The 19,134-nt window shown below is 38.7% G+C and overlaps 3 protein-coding genes across 3 annotated transcripts; 1 reads left to right on the top strand and 2 right to left on the bottom strand.

The window, feature by feature from the left end:
- Nucleotides 1-692: 692 nt before the first annotated feature.
- Nucleotides 693-6,090, bottom strand: LOC106731176 (olfactory receptor 6F1). Its single transcript, XM_014568313.2, has 3 exons — nt 5,646-6,090; nt 5,342-5,535; nt 693-1,001 (listed from the first exon to the last, which is right to left on the bottom strand). The coding sequence occupies exons 1-3, from the start codon at nt 6,088-6,090 to the stop codon at nt 693-695; spliced, it is 948 nt and encodes a 315-aa protein (XP_014423799.2).
- A 3,681-nt stretch (nt 6,091-9,771) lies between these two features.
- On the top strand, nt 9,772-10,906 carry LOC102511804 (olfactory receptor 11A1). Its single transcript, XM_014568320.2, has one exon. It carries the CDS (start codon nt 9,772-9,774, stop codon nt 10,699-10,701), a length of 930 nt encoding a protein of 309 aa, XP_014423806.2. The 3' UTR covers nt 10,702-10,906.
- Nucleotides 10,907-16,070: 5,164 nt separating this feature from the next.
- On the bottom strand, nt 16,071-17,034 carry LOC102512042 (olfactory receptor 12D2). Its single transcript, XM_006195412.2, has one exon. It carries the CDS (start codon nt 17,032-17,034, stop codon nt 16,108-16,110), a length of 927 nt encoding a protein of 308 aa, XP_006195474.2. The 3' UTR covers nt 16,071-16,107.
- Nucleotides 17,035-19,134: the final 2,100 nt, after the last annotated feature.

Below are 19,134 nucleotides of genomic sequence, written 5' to 3'. Positions count from 1 at the left end.
CTTTTCTGTCGCATCCCTTTCCCTCTTGAGTCCTCTTCCTTCTTTTTCTTTCCTTCTCTCACACGTTTCCTCTTTTCCTCTCAACTTGTCTCCTCTCTGAAACAATTTTTAACTCTTTTCCCTCCCTTTCCAGCTCTTTCTGCAGTCACCAGATCCACTCAGCTTCTCTCCTTTTTTTCTATCATTTTGCCACTAGATACATTTCATGGTTTTCAGAGGAGGGAAGAAATTGGGAAGATTACCTCTTGCAAGCTCTATAGGCAGTGAAACAGTTCAGTTATCCAAAGGAGTGAGGATCTCTCTAGTTCTAAAAGATCCTCAGAAGGAGATGACAAGATGATTCTTGTTCACTTATTTCTGCATTTTAGTCTCTCAAACTTCATCCCCTTTTACCAAAACACATGCAGACCCACAAATCACATATATAAACTTCACAAGTCCACACACTAACATACTGCATTCTAGATACAAGCTTAAAAAAATAGCCTAATATCTTCAGATTCTAGATTCATCTAAGGTCACAAATAAATTATGTGTTGTATACACATAAGAATACCATTACAAATAACAATGAATGAGAAAATACATTTAACGTAAAAATACAAGCACACCCACATATATAATAGCTGCATACATCTAAATTCTTTGCAAAAATATAACCATATTCAGGAATGCTTATTGAAAATACAAGCTCACACACGGCTATCCCTTTGTAGTTTGAAAGTCCTTGGTTCTTCCCGCCTCAGTGGCTCTTTGGCATTTCCCAGGAGATACTGTCTGAATGATGTCTTTCTGTTTAGAGAAATAACCAGCGAAAAAGGCAGATGATATTTGATGTCTTGCATATTTTCTCCTTTTTCTACATAGTGGATCCCTCGTGAGGAAGGTACTCTTCGATTTGGTGTCTCTTTAAGGTCTCCGAGGACCTGAGTCTCCAAGCATATTTGACTTTCCAAAGGGAAGAGCTCTTCATATAACCAATTAATCTGTTGTTTTGAAGTCTGATTTTAAATTACAAAAAGTATAGGGTGACCTGTCAAAAACATGCCAGAGAAAATGTCCATGTTTATTTTTTTCTTAATAATATCGTAATAATATCTCTGGTTCAATCATTTATTTCTTCTCCTTTCTCATTACTGTAGATGTCCTAGTACATTTATGAAAGGTAATGCAATTTTTTTTCTGTCTCATTGCTATTGATATAATTTAATAATCAATTTATTTGATAACCATTCATAGAGTTCCTTATATATTTCAGTCATTCTACAGATCAGTAAGTTATAAAAGAGAAATAAATATATTATTTGACCTTAATGAGCTAATAAATGTTATTTTCTTGGAAAACTGTAATTTTCCATGTTTTGAACTTTTCATTTTTTATATGAGAAATTTCTTTGCACTATCATCACTTGGATTTAGTGTTTGCTTTGTTTTTTTAATGTTCTTACACATTTTCATAGATATGAAAAAGCCTGTGTATCAGATAAGATGTTTTCAAGACACGTAGCAATCATTACAACAAGAGTGTGGAATATCTTCCCCTTTATTTGTGTCTTCTTCAGCTTCATTCATCAAAGTCACAGTTTTCAGTGTACAGGTCTTTCACCTCCCTAGTTAAATTTTTTCCTACGTATTTTATTCTTTTTGATGCAATTGTAAATGGGACTGGGTTCTTAATTTCGCTTTCTGATAGTTCATTATTACTGCATAGAAACACAACAGGTTTTTGTATATTGATTTTGTATCCTGCAACTTTACAGAATTCCTTTATTAGTTCTAAAAGATTTTTGGTGGAGACTTTAGGGTTTTCGATATATAGTGTCAAGTCATCTGCAAATAGTGACAGTTTTACTTCTTCCTTTCCGATTTGGATGTCTTTTACTTCTTTTTCTTGCCTAATTGCTCTTGCTAGGACTTTGAATCCTATGTGGAATAAAAATGTCGAGAATGATCATCCATGTCTTGTTACTGATCTTAGAGGAAACGCTTTCAGCTTTTCCCAGTTGAGTGTGATATTAGTTGTGGGCTTGTTGTAAAAGGACTTTATTATGTTGAGATACGTTTCATCTATGGTCACTTTGTTGAGACCTTTTATCATAAATGGGTCTTGGATTTTGTCAAATGCTTTTCCTGCACTTACTGTGATCATTATAGGATTTGTATCCTTCATTTTGTTAATGTGGTATATCACATTGACTGATTTCTGGATGTTGAACGATGCTTGCATTGCTGGAATAAATCCCACTGGATCATAGTATATGATCGTTTTAATTAATTGCTGAGTTCACTTTGCTAATATTTTCTTGGAGACTTTAGCATCTCTGTTTATCAGGGATATTGGCTTGTAATTTTCTTTTCTTGTGGTTTCTTTGGTTTTGGTTAGAGTAATGCTGGCCTCATAAAATGAAGTTGGAAGTATTTTCTCCTCTTTTATTTTTTTTACAGTTTGAGAAAGATTAGTATCAATTCTTTAAAAGTTTGGTAGAATTCACCTGTGAAGCTACCTGTCCTGGACTTATTTGTTGGGAGTTTTTATGACTGATTCAATCTCCTTGCTAGTAATAGACCTGTTCAGATTTTCTATTTCTTTATGATTCAGTTTTGATATGTTGTATGTTTTGAGGAATTTATCCTTTCTTTCTAGGTTGTCCAATTTCTTGGTATATTATTGTTCATAATAGTATCTTATGATCCTTTGTATTTCTGTGGTATCAGTTATAACATTTCTCCTTTCGCTTCCAATTTTATTTATTTGCTTTCTCTCTCTCTCTCTCTCTTTTTTTTTAATGATTCTAGCTAAGGTTTGTCAATTTTGCTTATCTTAAAAACCCCAGCTTTTAGTTTCATCCATCTTTCCTATGATCTTTTAGTGTCTATTTCATTTATTCCTCCTAAGATCTTTGTTATGTCCTTTCTTCTACTAACCTTGGCTTCATTTGTTCTTCTTTTTTCTAGTTCCTCAAGGTATAAAGTTAGATTGTTTACTTGGGATCTTTCTTGTTTCTTGATGGAGGCATTTATTGCTATTAACTTCCTTCTTAAAAAACTGCTTTTACTGCATTCCATAAGTTTTGGTAAGCTGTATTTTCATTTTTATTTATCTCAAAGTATTTTTTTTTTTTAATTTCCCTTTTAATTTCTTCTTTGACCCACTGGTTGTTGAGCAGCGTGTTGTTTAATTTTCACATATTTGTGAATTTTTCAGTTTTCTTCTTGTAATTCATTTCTAATTTGAGAGTCTAGAAATAAACATTCACATCAATGGTCAACTGAGTTTTGACAAGGGTGCCAAGATCTTTAAATGGGCTAAATAATAATCTTTAATAAATGGTTCTGGGAAAACTGAATAATCACATGCAAAAGAATGAAGTTAGATCCTTACCTTAAATCATATACAGAAGTTAGTTGGTTAGTTAAAAATGAGTTAAATTGGATCAAAGACCTAAACATAAGAGCTAAAACTAAAAAAACTCACGGAAGAAAACAGGAATGAATCTGAAGGCCCTTAGATTTGGGAATTGAAAGCGCACCTCAGATCTGTTTATCCTGAAAATGTATTTTGGCTTCTGTGTTTTTTATGTGAAAAGAATCCACCCAAAAAAGCTGGGGCACTTACAAATGAGGACTTGCCAAATCATAAAAACATTTTCTTAGCGTACAAGGTAAAGTTGCTTTCAAATTCCCAAACCAAAGAAGCCTGAGTTGGAGGATTTTTGAAGGAGGGGCCATGGAAAAGGGTAGTTTGCAGAAGGGAACTGAGAAAAATTGGAAGCTATTTCTTTGTTAAAGATAAAACTTGTTCTGGAATTGTTGATATTTCTTTAAATATTTCAAAGTAGATCAACAAGGAACAGCAGCCTTCTCGGTTCTCTGTCGTGCACAGCTGGGTGAAACTGCAGATATCTCTCAGTGTACCAGCTCTCTCTCTCTCTCTCTTTTTGTTTGCTGTTTGCTTTGCTCAAGCTGATGCTATCAGAGAATTTCTACTTTACGAGTTTTCTTTGTAAACTATTAAAACTATTGTTATTTTGGAAATGCTACAAGATTTTTTTTTAAAACTAAACTTTGTAGAGAAAATCTTCACACTCTGCTCAGATGGAGCTTCTGTGATGTTTAATGATACATCTGGTTTTGATACTTTAGTGATGAAGAAAGCTCCCAAATTCCTATCATTCGTGATGCTTTACATAGGCATGCTCTGGCAATAGATGTTTCCAACAATACGGAAAATCAACAGTCAAAATAGACATCAGAAGCAATCAGGAGCAGGGCTCTTTTCATTGAATTTAAAAAGATTTCGTCATGAAATGAGGTCATATTACAAGGAGCTTGTCTACCATGTAGAATGTCTGGCTTTCAGAAGTCTGATTTTTAAAAATAAGTTTTTTATTTTTAAATAAAATCTATGTTTGGCTTATCTGGCAGATATTTTAAATCACAGGAATAAAAAAAAAGTCTTTTAGTTGAAGATCCTGCAGTCACCATCATGGATACTACTGAAAATCATTTTCTTGATTAAAATAGAGGATAGATTCATACTTTTATGCCATGCAATTCTTTAATATTTGACTTCTTTGTAATGAACATGCTTTGCCTTTATGATAGGAAAAAATTACATTGTGAAAAAATAAGTATGTTGGCAGAAGTCAAGTCTGATCTTTGTAATTATGGTTGATGGAGGCTAATGTAATCAAATAAACCAACACTTGTTTATTGCTTTATGTGTTATTAGGTCAATTGAACATCAGAACTTCCCTCCGAGGAAAGTAAAAAAGATTCGATGTTCTTTGGTGTTATCTCTGCAGAAGTCTTATTGGCTTACTTAGCTGATGGTAACAAGTGGGGAGCTGGTTTCCAACCCAGATGCGCGGACCGCAAAGCCTGTGCCATTTCTCTGCACTTATATTGACGTGAGATTATCTGCTTTCTGGAGAAGCTGAGCAATTGAAGGAACAGACAGCTAATAGACACAGTGGGCAGCAGGAGGAGAAACTCTTTCACTTAAAATGTGCCACAGATAACTCACAAAAAGCAACTATACAAACTTAATGATTAAAAAAGGTACATTGCACAGGTGAAAGTCAATGGTTAGGGGTTATATTCTGTTGAGTATTCCACCAGCTTTGCTTTCTCTGACTTCTGTGGCACACTCACTTTGCCTGCCTGTTTGGGAGGCACTTTTTAGATCTGGGACACCAACACCTTCACAGCTTCCTTGACATCTTTGTTACGGAGTGTATAGATGAGAGGACTGAGAAGTGGGGTGATGACTGAGTAGAAGATAGCCACAATCTTGTGGACATTTGACTCATACTTTACTGTGGGGGACATACATGAATACCAGAGTACTGAAGTTGATGGTGACCACAGAAAGATGGGCTGCACATGTATAAAAGGCCTTGCGTCGAGCAGCGGCCGAGGCCATGGCTGGAATTGTGGTCAGGACTGGGGCATAGGAAGCCATGGTAAAGACCAGGGCCTCCAGGATAGTGACAGTGCTAAAAGCATAGCCCACTGTTTGGATGGCATACGTGTCTGTGCAAGAAAGGCGGAAAGTCTGATTGGCATCAGTTGATCTGGTTGGGGGTGCAGAAGGAGATTTGTGTAAGAAGGAATGAGGGGAACATGGGCCAGAGGAATCCCACAAGCCAGCAGACCCAGCCAGAGAACCCCAAGTCTGAGGGCTGAGCAGCAGTGGGTAGAGGAATGGTTGGCAGATGGCAGTGCCACATCAAAGGCCATGGTGGTGAGAATGAAGAGCTCTGCGGTGGCCAAAGAGAAGAAGTAGTACTGGCTGATGTGGCTGAGACCTGAGATGACCCCTTGGGAATTTAGAGAATTGGCCGGCATTTTGGGCACAGTCACCGTGGTGTACCAGAGCTCTACTAAGGAGAGATTGCAGATAAAGAGGTACATGGGAGTGTGGAGGCGCCCATCCACAGCCGCAGTGTGCACAATGAGTGCACTGCCCACCAGAGATGAGAGGTGGATCAGGAGGAAGAGGGAGAAAAAGAGCAGCTGAACCCTTGGAGAGTTGGAAAATCTCACGAAGACAAAATCAGTGACCAGTGTGCGGCTGGCTCTCTCCATTCAGCTGGGTGGCTCACCTGGGCAAGGAGAAGACATATGATCTTGAGATGTCCTCAGTTATGTGGTCTCCTCTCCAGCTTTATTCTATCATCTGGTCTTTTACATCAACCACAGAAATTACTGTGAGAAGTAAAATTAAACAGCATATGTGAAATGATGGGAGAGTATAAAATACCCAAGACATGGTATGTCCCCCAGTTCAGACCTTGACAATGAGACCCTTCATAAATTTGTGTTTTATGGGGAGTAAGGTAGAGCCATGACTGAATTCAGGTTTGTCAAAGTCCGTGCTCCTGGTGCCTGGGTGTGGAGAATTTTTCGAGGTGTTATTTTTCCTTTAAGGTGCGGTTTGCTAAAGGAGCTTATATCTAATTGAACAATGGACAATGTTTTACCAAATACAGAAATAAATCCTGTGATTAATGAGAAAATTGATCCAAATGCAAATGGGTAAAACAAAGAATAAGAAATAAAAAAAAATGGAAGAGGCTATTCCTTCCCATTAAAGCAGGCCCAACGTTGGCAAGGCTTTGATAATCTCTATAAAATTCTCGTAGTAAGGGCTGTCTCAATTGAAATAGTTTTCTGGGATGGTAAGGGAGTCCAAAAGCTGGAGGGTAGGGAGTGAGGGTTGGGAGCAGTCTTCTGGGAGGACCACTAGTGGTGGGCGTGGTTTAGGGATGCTACAGAGAACTTAGGAGAATTTTGTGATGAGTTCTGGGGAAGAGACTGGAAATTGGGGGATTAGATGCTTGGTGGAGAGTATTAGCCTTCATGGGGATGGAAACGTGGGTTCCCATATGACTCTTGGTTTCTGCCCTATTTTTGGTCAAGCCAACTGTTCAGGAACCTCGTCTGGAAAAATGTATCTCAGGGGGCTGATATTTCTTTTTCATTTAAGGCTGCTTTCCAGTCAATCAGTAATTGGTTCTCAGGGGCCTCTCTCCTCTTGGCAATCGTCATCCCTCCTTTGTGATAAAGGGAAGGACCTACAAGGAAAAGCCAGAAGAGTCTGGGAGCCAGAAAAGGCGATGGAGAGTGGAGGAGAGAATTGCTCTGGGGAGTGGAGGGTGACGCATGCGACATTCCTAATCAAAGTCCTACATTATTTCAGACTGAGCTCAAGGAGGGAGGAGTTGAATGTGGGAAGCCTCAGCATTCTGAAGACTTCATCTCTTAAGGTTTTCTTTTTTCCCTTTAGTATTGCTATTGCAGGTGAGTTTCCTATTTTTGTATAATGGTTCACAGCTTAGTTCACAGATCCTTGAAAAGAAGCTAAAGAATTGTTCTTTATGGAGTTTTCTCCTCTGATCAGTAACACGTTTCATCTAAGCCAGAGAGGCAAAAAGTCTCTTTTTCAAAGACATTTAAGGAAATGCTGCCATCTTCCTCCAGAATCGTAGTGCTGCAGTGTCTCCCACTGAATCAGTAAGAAGCAGAATTTGAGTCCTTCTGGCTGCATCCCAGCTTATTTCTTGTATCTCATCTCTCCTGGAGATGAAGAGCAGCAGATATTCACGAGAACAGTTTCAGTTGGAGTATATTATGGAGTAGGACATCCTCATACATTTTTTATTTTCATGGTGGGAATTTATCCTCCTACTTTTTTTGTGGGATAACAAAACTTGTGGGATACACTTAAACTCAAGTTGTTTTCTTTACAATTTTCTTTACTATATATTTCTGCCTTATTTTAGAGTAAATGCCAAAGAGCCTTGAAGAGAGCAGATTAAAAATTCAAACTAAACCAGAATTTATTTACTATTGTTTCCTGTTTATAAAAAGAACCAGCTTAGCAGACATTGCAAAATATATGAGAATAAGTTTGTCCTCATTTTTCAAAGCTAAATTAAAATTGGTTAGTTTGGTCTATATTTCTTCAAATATTTTTTTCTTGGAATGTACTTCGAATTTCTTTTCCAGAAATGATGATAACTTGGAGGGATCCACGCTATAACTTTCACCTTTATAGGGTTGAGTCTGTGATTGGTTGTTTTTCAGAAAATGGACACATATTTTGCACTGTTTTCATTTTCCTACCAGATAGTACAGTAAATTTTGTCTTGATTTCAAACTCGTCCTGCATTCCTTGGAGTCTTCCAATTCGAAATTCAGCTTCTTCCCCTAGTCCATGGTCTTCTCTGCTTGCAAGGGAATGATGGCCTCTTACCCACTTAACCCTGCTGTTGCAATGTCTTCCCCATTTCTCTACAATACTCACATCCTACTACCTCCTCTTTACCTTCCTCTTTCTCCCCACTTCCCCAGTCCTTTCAAAAATAGAAGGGAATGTGGTAGTCTGAAACGCCAGGATTATGGTATAACTTGAAAATAGTTTTCATATCAGTGAACCTTTAAAACACTCCCAAGAGTGGAAATAGATACAGCTCAGCGGTAGAGTGTGTGCTTAGCATGGATGAGGCCCTGGGTTCAGTACCTCCACTTAAAGGAACAAAACAAAACAAAACACTCCCAAACAGATGGCAACCATATTTTCACAAATTCTGCTAGCAGATTTTTTTATTTTACTACACACACACACAGACACACAGGAAAATCTGCATTTTTTCTGTACCTTTCCCCTCTGCTTCCAATCATTTAATGTATCCTCATTGTTTTTAATATAAAACACACAGGTCCCTTCAGATAGCATATGAGATCTTCCTTGCAGGTACACAGATCCATTTTTTAGCTCTTCAAGAACTCAATTACACATCTTTGCTTTCACTTATGTCTCTCCTGCCTGGAATGCTATGCTTATATGCCTGTCCTTTGCCTGGCCAACTCTTATCTGTCCTCCAAAACAGCCTACAACTATCTTCTTCAGGGAGCCTTCTCTGACCTCTATTCTCACACCCTCCTCCTCTCCCAGTCTGTGTTTGATCTCTCTGCTCCCACAGCATCTACACTTTTCTCAATGTTATGATTTATCACATTTGCACTACAAAATCTTGGAATGATTTGATGAAACTAGTATTTAAAATTATTTTGAGATGGGAGAGGGCAATCAATCTGGAGACTAGAAGGCTACACAGAGAGCAAGTGTGCTAAGATAGTTGCAAAGAGGTTGTGAGATTAATGGTGCGACAGTGAAGAGGGAATATATAGGCATTTTCCAAGCAACAATTGATAAGATTTCACGGATTGGGGTATGAGGAATGAGAGATAGTACTAAGATAAAGATGACTATAATATAGCAAGCTTGGGTATCAGGTGGAGTTTTCAAACCACTCGCATTGGAGCTGGTTGTGATCAGGCCAATTTTGAGTTGATAGAACATGTCTTACAGGCATTGGGAGGGTATTACACTGTTGCTCATGAGAAAGGCTCTATGGCTGGTTGTACAGACTAGGATGGTGAAATTTATTGTATCATAAAAGTGTTACATTGAACTATTAAGTTAAAGGGCTCTGAAGACTGAAATGATGAGTTTGAATAAATTCTCTTGGGGCTTCAAGAATATGCACAATTAAGGAATGCAGGGAAGAACAGGAGTTGGAAAAGGTGTAAGCAACTATAAAGGGGGACAGATGAGGACTTGTGTAGATGATTCTTGTTTTGGAGACTCACTTTTATCTTTTTCATCGTAGCTCTACTTACCTCAGGATTGGTGCAGAAGATACAAAGATGCACTAAAATTTCTCCCTTAATCACTGCCAAGCAGAAACTTGGATGATCCTCATGGAAATTGTCTCCATTGGCAACCAGACTATTACTGAGTTTGTCCTTCTTGGTTTCTATGACGTAGCTGAACTGAGTCTCCCTTTCTTTATTGTGTTCACGCTCACCTACGCCTCCATCATTGCAGGGAACATGCTCATCATTGTGGCAGTGGTTAGCTCTGAGAGGCTCCACACACCCATGTATTTCTTCCTGGCTAATCTGTCCTTCCTGGAGATCCTCTATACTTCCACAGTGGTGCCAAAAATGTTGGAGGGCTTCCTGCAGGAGGCAGCCATCTCGGTGGCTGGCTGCTTGCTCCAGTTCTTTATCTTTGGTTCTCTAGCCACTGCTGAATGCTTCCTGCTGGCTGTCATGGCATATGATCGCTACCTGGCAATCTGCTACCCACTCCGCTACCCACTCCTGATGGGGCCCAAATGGTGCTTGGGGCTGGTGGTCATAGCCTGGCTCTCGGGCTTCATGGTAGATGGACTGGTTGTGGCCCTAATGGCTCAATTGAGATTCTGTGGCCTCAACCACATTGACCACTTTTACTGTGACTTTATGCCTTTGATGAGCCTGGCCTGCTCAGATCCCAGTGCAGCCCAGATGACAACATTCATTCTCTCTGTGGTCTGCCTCACTGTTCCCTTTGGACTGACCCTGACATCTTATGCCCGCATCGTGCTGGCTGTTCTGAGAGTTCCTGCTGGGGCCAGCAGACGAAAGGCTTTCTCCACGTGCTCCTCCCACCTAGCTGTAGTGTCCACATTCTATGGAACTCTCATGGTGTTGTACATTGCACCCTCGGCTGTCCACTCCCAGCTCCTCTCCAAGGTCTTTGCCCTGCTCTACACTGTGGTCACCCCTCTCTTCAATCCTGTGATTTACACCCTGAGGAATAAGGAGGTTCATCAGGCACTACGGAGGCTTCTCTGCATTAAATAATCTGAAACACTTGATTGAGAAAGGATGGTGGTAAAAAATTTGTTTGGACTCTGGATATCTCTGTTGGGGTGTCTTCCAGGCTTGGCTGGGGAGGAATAACTTTGTTGTGTTCTGACATTTCTCTGTGAAAAGTTTTATAGTTATCATAGTCATACTAAAAATGAATATGTGAAAGAAGGCAAGGCTATACAATGGAGAAAAATGAATATGGGGCTGGACCTAGAGGTTATCATAGTATGTGAAGTAAGTCAGAGAAAGATAAATATCATATGATATCACTTATATGTGGAATCTAAAACAGTGACATAAACAAATTTATTTACAAAACAAAACAGACTCACAGACATAGAAAACAAAGTTATGGTTACCAAAGGAGAAAGAGGGGAGTGGTAAATCAGAGTTTGGGATTAGCAGATTCAAACTACTATATAGAAAACAGATAAACAACAAGATCCTGCTGTGTAGCACAGGGAACTATATTCAATAGCTTGTAATAACCTATAATGAAAGGGAACATGAAAAAAAGTATATATATGTGCATAACTGAATCACTATGCTGTACACCAGAAGCTAACAAAACATTGTAAATCAAGTATATCTCAATTTAAAAAGAGGAAATAATGAGTACGGTAGAGCAACAATTCTTAAGTGCTAACTTAAAATTTTTTACTTTTATCTTTTATTATTTCTTTATTTAAATAGGCTATGAATATTTAATATAAAAATAGACATGCAAAATGGCAACATAAATCAAACTTAGAAATATTAGTTACATATATATATATACACAACAAGTTGGATCATGGAAGTTTGTAATCTGGTTTTCCATTGACTACTATGTCTTGAACATCTTCTTATAGATAGAGCACATTAAATAGTATAAAATATGTCAGGAAAAATACAGCATGAATGAATGAGATAAACTTATAGAGCAGCATCTTTAGGATTTGATATAAAAGAAGATTTTAATATCAACTAAAGTTTTAAAAATTATTACAGGGATAAAAGAAGAAATGGAAACCTAAAGAAAGATAAAGATATTATTTTAAAAACAACAAGCAGGTTTGGAAAAGAACCATGAAAATCTTCTAGAAATAAAACACAGAATCTTTGAAATTAAAAACTTATTGATAGGGTCAAATTGCTGATTGAACAAAGCTAAAGAGAACAATTGTAAAGTGAAAGGAAGATCTGAGATAAAAATTGAAATGCAGACCTAGACAATAAGTAGATTAATTATATGAACAATAAGTTAAAGAATATGGAAAACAGAAAATTTCCCACCACATCAGATAAAAAGGAAGTCACGCAGAATATAACAGGGAGAATGGGTTACATTTGAAGAGGTAACTGTGGAGAAAGCACAGTACAATGTTTAAGAAAAAGACTGTAGCCACAGTGCTTGGACTTGTAATCCATCATTGCCAATCACTGTCTCAAAACTTTGGGCAAACGTAACGTACATGTGCCTTTATTAACGCATGTATAAAATAAAGATAAAGATTATGATGATGATTAAATGAGTTAATATGTGTGAAGTACTTAGCCTAATGTCTGACACCTAGAATGATTATGTACATTTTTGCTAGGTAGAAAGAAAAACATAACTCTTCAGATTGGAGTGTCACAATGAGTCTCAAAACAGTGTGGTAGCCAGTCTTGAAACATGGATGGTCAGTGAAACATGCCTCCCAGAATTGATACCCTTTGGTGTTCTTTTCTTCTTTGATTCGTGCTGGTACAGTGACTTGTTCTGGGACTTTTGAGGGTAGATCATAAGATACCTTGCAACATCTTTCTGGATGTCTTGAAACATTTACTCTTTGGGTGCTCCCAGGAAACAAGAATGCATTTGCCAAATCAGTACGGGTATACTATGCACCTGAAACCCTGTTAATCTGCTCTATTCATAATACCATGTCTGGCATGACAGCTGGGAGAAAGATTAGTACTTGGTTGGGTTTGGCACAGTCTGTAGTCATTATCCAGGATCCAGCTAATCTCTGCAAGTGATCTTTCAGTCTTTTGATAACTGGGTGTGGGGCACAAATCTTGGCTATCCTTCCCAAGATGTGGTATTGTTTTAGTGTAATATCCTAGCCTGATGAAGCAGATTGAAAGTCTTCCACTTGGCTTTCCCCACAGACTAAGACATGAGATAGAGCTACAATACCTTTTAAGTATGTCAAGTGTACCTCTAGTGGCTGGAGAATGACAGTTGGGATGCATCTGCACTAACAGGTGCCCCACTGTAAGCCAGGCTAAGCATGACTTTATTTATCACCTGGCCTCTGTATGCTCACTCTAATAGGGGGGCAATGATGATGCTCTGGTGACAGCACTTTTAATGTCAAGTCAGACAGTATGTGCAATAGTCCTTGAAATATCTAGGAATTTTTCTCTTTCTCTTTTCTCAGTTAACAGTCATCTGCAAAAGGGAGAGAGTTCCATTTGGGGAGTTAATGGGGGTATCTTTTCAGTAAATGTTTGCCATAGTGTGACTGTCAATTCTTCCTGGGGGACATTTTCAGGCAATGTGTTCTGCATCTGAAAATTGGCTTTGGTCAATAAACTGGCAGGGAATTGTGCCATTTTATTAAGGAGACCATTCTCAGTCTCCTGCTCCTCCACTTTTTTTGTTCTGACATATATCAAGCAGCACCCTCACTGACTGCTGCCTAATTTTCCCCTAGGGACACAATATTACATTAACCATCTCCACAGCCCTCTGTGACCACCCCTCTTCTCACTGTTAGTTATGGACATCGTAAGCTGCTGAATTCTGGTGGTTCAATCCTACTGTCTGTTTGATAGTGCCCCTTCCTCTTCATTTCTACTCTCAGTACAGCTCTGTGATTACATCCCCAGTCATCAGCCCTGGTCTAAAATCATTACTGAATTTAGTACTTCTGGTACTCCTCTACCAGAACATTCCTAATGGCCTTGTTGAATGGCATATCTCCCCTAAACTCTCCCATGTAGCATAATATTATGGTGGATTATCTGGCCTCACATAATATGTCCATTCCAATATCCCACTTCCCTTGAGTTGCTTTCTTTCTTTCTCTGTGATCTGCCAGAGCAACGCAGGGATTTCATCATTGATTAGCATGTGCCACTGACTTCTTTCTAGGCTTCTAAGAGCCACACTAGCATCAGGTTTGCCCCATCCCCTGGTATCTCTGCCTAAGTCAAGTTAATGCATTCTTTTTTTTTTTTTTTAATTCAGTTTTATGTTCCAGTCTCTTGATTAAGCATCCTCAAAATCCAACTCTGTGATTACTTCTACCAGTCCATAGTGGCTAATACTTACAACTCCTTTGGGTTTAATCTCTTTACTTCCTTCACAGCCCCAGGACATCCTCAGTTAATTTATGCAGGGATTTATCTCTAACGATCGGCTTGAAAACAAAAAAAGATTTCCATATGGTAAAATGGAAGACAGAATGGGTTAAACTCATGGATTAAACCCATGAATTTTGCAAATGAGATTATCAGAAAGAATGGTGAAAGTTACAACTGACTTCTTTTAGTTGACTATTATAAAATACAGAAGAATGAGATAAGCTAAAAACAAACCAATCTATTTTCATGCAAAATTTAGAGAAAAATTAAAGGAGTCAGGACTTCCCAGGGTCAAAAAATTAAACTATATAGCAGTCCCAGTTACTCTGGATGGCAGAAAGTGTCTTGGGTCCTCGGGTTTGTCTGTGAGATGACTGGCAACTTTTGTCTTGGTCTGTTCGCCCCCATGTAAAAAGTCTGCCTGAAGCATGTCTTCTGAAGAAGCACGTGATAGCCATGTGGAGAAACTGGAGAGAGAGAAACAGACTTTGTCAGCGCCCAGCTGATTCACGTCTAGCTGTTGAAGTCATCCCAGCTGAGGCCTGAGACACTATTAAACAGAGTCAGCCCTGCCCTGCTGTGTTCTTCTGAATCTCTGACCCACAGAATAATGCGATTTAATTAACTAAGTGTTTAACCTTCTGTGTTTTGGGTGATAGTATGTTATGCAGCAAGAGATAACCAGAACCTATGGGTTCCTCTATAGTTTACAGCCTTCACACAGGGTGGATTATATAAAAAATTCTGATCTGTGACAGTTCAGGATAGAAGATGCCTTCTCCACACATATATTCTTTTATAAACAAAATCAGAATTGAAGGACCAAAGAAGATAAAGTTAGAAGACAGAAAAAGCATGTGATAAGCTTAGAACCAAATTGTTTGGGTTTACAAAGTGAATATAAAAAATTTGAACAGTCTGTCCATGAGCTCAAAATATTCTTTTATAGTCTGATCTGTCTGTATCTGTAAATAATTGTAAACGCTGGCACCCACCATTGTTTCAGCCCAGCAGCCACTTCTAGGAACTTACAAAATAAGGAACATAGTAAGTCTTGCCTATTAGCTCCTAAAATACTTCAGCAATTATGATTTATTGGCTTTCACTTAGTATAGGTTTGGTGACAGGTAAGAAAAACAAGACAAAATTTGATGAATTCCTCATATTTCACTGGTATTATTACATCATATTGCATCACATTACAATCTGTAAAAACGTATAGAAATAGAAAAGCAAAATAAATAAATAGGAAGAGTTTTGAAGCTTAAAATTTTTCAGGACCACAAATTGAGGGGAAAATAACATACTAATGAGCTAGAAAGGTATTCCTGAAATGTTTTTTTCAATCTGCCTCGACCTTTTTTTTTTCTGCCTCGACTTTTAATAGTATTTTACAGTAACCTTTGACTATCCAATTGAGTTATAAAACATCTTTGGAGTCAGAGTTTACAAAACTCTAGGTAAACCATTGGTTACTGTATCTCTGTTAATTAGTATTCGCAATTATTTGTTTTAATAACTTACTTGCCTCCCTGCTTGAAGAAAAAGAAATCATGACATATTGCTTACAAATTTCCTTTAAGTCATATGTGAGTTAACATTTACTTTTCCAGTTGAGTAGCCATGGTCCTTAAAATAACAGCATAAACATTTTATTGCTCACAGTATAATATGTTAATATACAGGGAACACACAGATAAACAGGTGTAAGTACTACCCAACTACACAATATATGAGTAATATTGGCAAGTGTCTATATGTGATTTCATTCAACAACACAAAAGAATACATAACAAATTGGTTTTGTAAGCTGATATGTCCCCAAAAAATTCAACATTAAGATTCCATGGATAGTGTCCCATTTATTCAACTTTCCCTTACATTATGTAGGAATGCATTGTTTAACACAACAAGACTAGACTTTCCCATTTGGTTTTCCTTTATACAGTTTTCTTTGTTTTACAAATAGTAAACAACTTGAGAAGCAATATAATTTCACCTCTCAACTTTCTTATAGCCTATTTATTTATGCCTCAGAAGAGTTCTCTGGATTTCTTCAGGTCAGAGACTCCTTCTGATCACCCTCCTCAAGGCTCCCTTTACTTCCTTGTTTCTCAAAGTATAGATCAGTGGATTTAGTACAGGAGTGACCACACTGTACATGATGGCAATGATCTGGTCCTGGTCCATGGAGCTACTGGAGGCGGGACGAATATAAGTGAAGACAACAGGAACATAGAAAAGAACAACCACCGTGAAGTGGGAGGCACACGTGGACAGAGCTTTATGAAGCATGCTGCAAGAATGGGTCTTGAAGAAAAGATAGACAATAATGTAGAAATAGGACAGAAGTATTAGAAAGAATGGGGCCATGCCCAAGGTCCCTGTGACAGTATTGAGCAGCCACCGGTTGAGCTCAGTGTTCCCACAGGCCAACTCCAGCAATGGCTTAACATCACAGAAGAAGTGATGGATCTGGTTGGAAGCACGGAAGTTCAAGCGAGAGGTCATTATGGAGTGCATCAGGGCGTGGGAAAAGCCAATGATCCAGACAGTGAGAGCCATCTGGGTACAGACCTGGTGATTCATGATTAGAGTGTAACGAAGTGGTTTGCAGATGGCCACAAAGCGGTCAAAAGCCATCACGGCCAACAACATGGCCTCCGTGCTGCCCAGGAAGTGGAAGAAATGAAGCTGGCTTATGCATCCCAAGAAAGAAATGGCTTTGTGTGTAGAGAGGAAGTTCTCCAGCATCTTTGGCAGTGTCACCGTGGAGTAGCAGATATCCAGACATGACAGGTTTCCCAGGAAGAAATACATAGGAGAATGGAGTCTTGGATCAGAAATAACCATCATCAGGATGGCTCCATTCCCAGCCACAGTAACAGAGTAAATGGCAAGGAAAACTGCAAAGAGAAAAGGCTGCAATACTTGGATGTCTGTGACTCCCAGGAGGAGAAATTCAGTGACTGTTGTTTGATTCAGCATCGCTTAAAAGACAAAATAATATATGGAAAGCTCTCTCCAATGGGAACCAGAGTCCACCAGCTGAGATGCTCCCACCTAGACAACAGTAGTTTGAGGGAGAGCATTGTTGTGTTAAATAGTCTCAGCTCTAACCATTGTACAGTATTTGGATCATTAGCTTATAAATTATTAAGGTTACATGTTGGTGATGGACTATTATGCAGTCCCTTTTTAAAATAAATTTATCATGAATATTTTTCTTTCTCCCAGGGATTCAGTACATGTTTCCAGCCTACCATCTTCTCTGTCTGTGAACCACATTATGATATGACCTGCTTTTTATGGTCCTAATTCAGCTCTAACCCAGGGAGTACATAACCAAGTACTCCACCACACTGCTACCTCCTGACCTAGTAAGAGACCACCTGAAGGGTTTTTGCTTAAGGAAAATAGAAAGTGAGAGACTAATAAGAGCTATAAACAAACCTGAATAGAGATGCAGACACTGTAGAATTTGTTATAAAAAGGAAATTATTCAAAGTTTGGAAAATCCCTGAAAGGAGAAGAAAAAGATTTGATGTGACTAGAATAAAAAAGTGAATTAACTAGGGAACATTTCAGGGGATCCCTTGGGATTCTGGGCTTTCTAGCTTGAGAAAAATTTGAGAGATTGTCTTCATTTATTACATGTCTGTGAAAGGATGGCTTCTAGAAATTCAGAGTAGGTTTCTTTGACAGCCATGTCTATTTTGTATATTGTTAACAATTTATCACTCTTGTTTAAGATACAAATCATATGCCAGACCTCATTTTTGGTTCTCTGACCCATAAAACAAAATCATTTAAAAAATTCAGCAGGGGAAAAAACCTGTTTCCCTAACATTTAAAGAAAATAGCAATCAGACTTTCTGTATTAGATGATTTACTTCACTGCATCCTGAATAGTTACAGATGCATATTTACTCTGGAGAATATCTAGAGATACAGCAATAAAAATGTAGGCAGTAAAGAGCCTTCCTAATCCACAAGCACAGCGAGGAGTCCATCATAAGATAGGAAACCAGCTCTAAATCCTGGGCATTTAACTTTAATTCTAGCAAGAAGACAGACAATATGGGTAACTCCCCTGCCTGTCTCTTGTTTCATTCTCATACCTGATTGAGTGTTCAAATTCCCAGCTAGGAAAGCTTTTCCAGTTTACACTCCTGAAAAATAAATAGTAGAAAAATATTTGAAGTGACATACCACCTTGGGATTGAAGCACAAGCTCTTCATCATCCAAAATCTCTTCTTTCTGAAATTCTGCCTGTCTTTTATGATCCACAGATCTCTAGACATTCAAACCCTGAGTGTCCCCTGGGTTTGAGAGGGTTATTGTAAGAGTAAACAAGATGCCTTTCTATGACTGCAATCAAGAGAATTCTCCTTGGGAAATTCCTATCTTGAGATTCACTTTTTTTTTTATTTTTCCTATTTTCTTTCTTTAATATTCTTCTTTGTTTCAGAACCATGGACTTCTGCTAAGAATTTGGAATGACCCAGGAAAATGGTCACAGCGGAAAGTCACTGAGCTTCATCAAATTTAGGAATTTCAGAACTGGCCTTTTCTGACTTATGAATAGGGATGGAGACATCTCCCCAATATCCTGGGGCCCAGTGGGAGGTCTCCTGTGTTGGCTTCAGCCCTGGACTGCGAGCACCAGTCTCTTCTCAAACCTGGCCAGAGAATGTTCCCACGGGTCTCTTCCCCATCTGTTTATAGGGGTGGCTTCATCCAACTTCCCCCAGGGACCCCCACCCCCACTTCTCACCTGTGAGTCCTGCTAGAGAAATGGAAAGAGGCCCCCAACCGCTGATGTCCCTGGGACCCCTGTGGGCTGTCCTCTTCCCCTTTATCTAAAGTGAATCCCACCGGGAAACAGACTCCTGGTCCTAGGAAAGCTGTATCTGTCTCTTGGAAGTGCCAGGAACAGGAAAAGGGAGTTTGCCATCTGGCCATACATGTTCTCCTGGTCTTTGGAGGTGGTCATGTTGTCTGGTGCCCTGGCAGCCATTTTCTTATCACAATGACCATATTGTGAGGGATAAAGTCCTGGCTCTCAGGATATCTGGGAGGGTAGA

The sequence above is a fragment of the Camelus ferus genome, chromosome 20 (assembly GCF_009834535.1).
Source record: "Camelus ferus isolate YT-003-E chromosome 20, BCGSAC_Cfer_1.0, whole genome shotgun sequence".
NCBI classification, from domain to species: Eukaryota; Metazoa; Chordata; class Mammalia; order Artiodactyla; family Camelidae; genus Camelus; species Camelus ferus.
The sequence above is the reverse complement of the archived record's forward strand: the minus strand, read 5'-3'. Positions and strand labels throughout refer to the sequence as shown.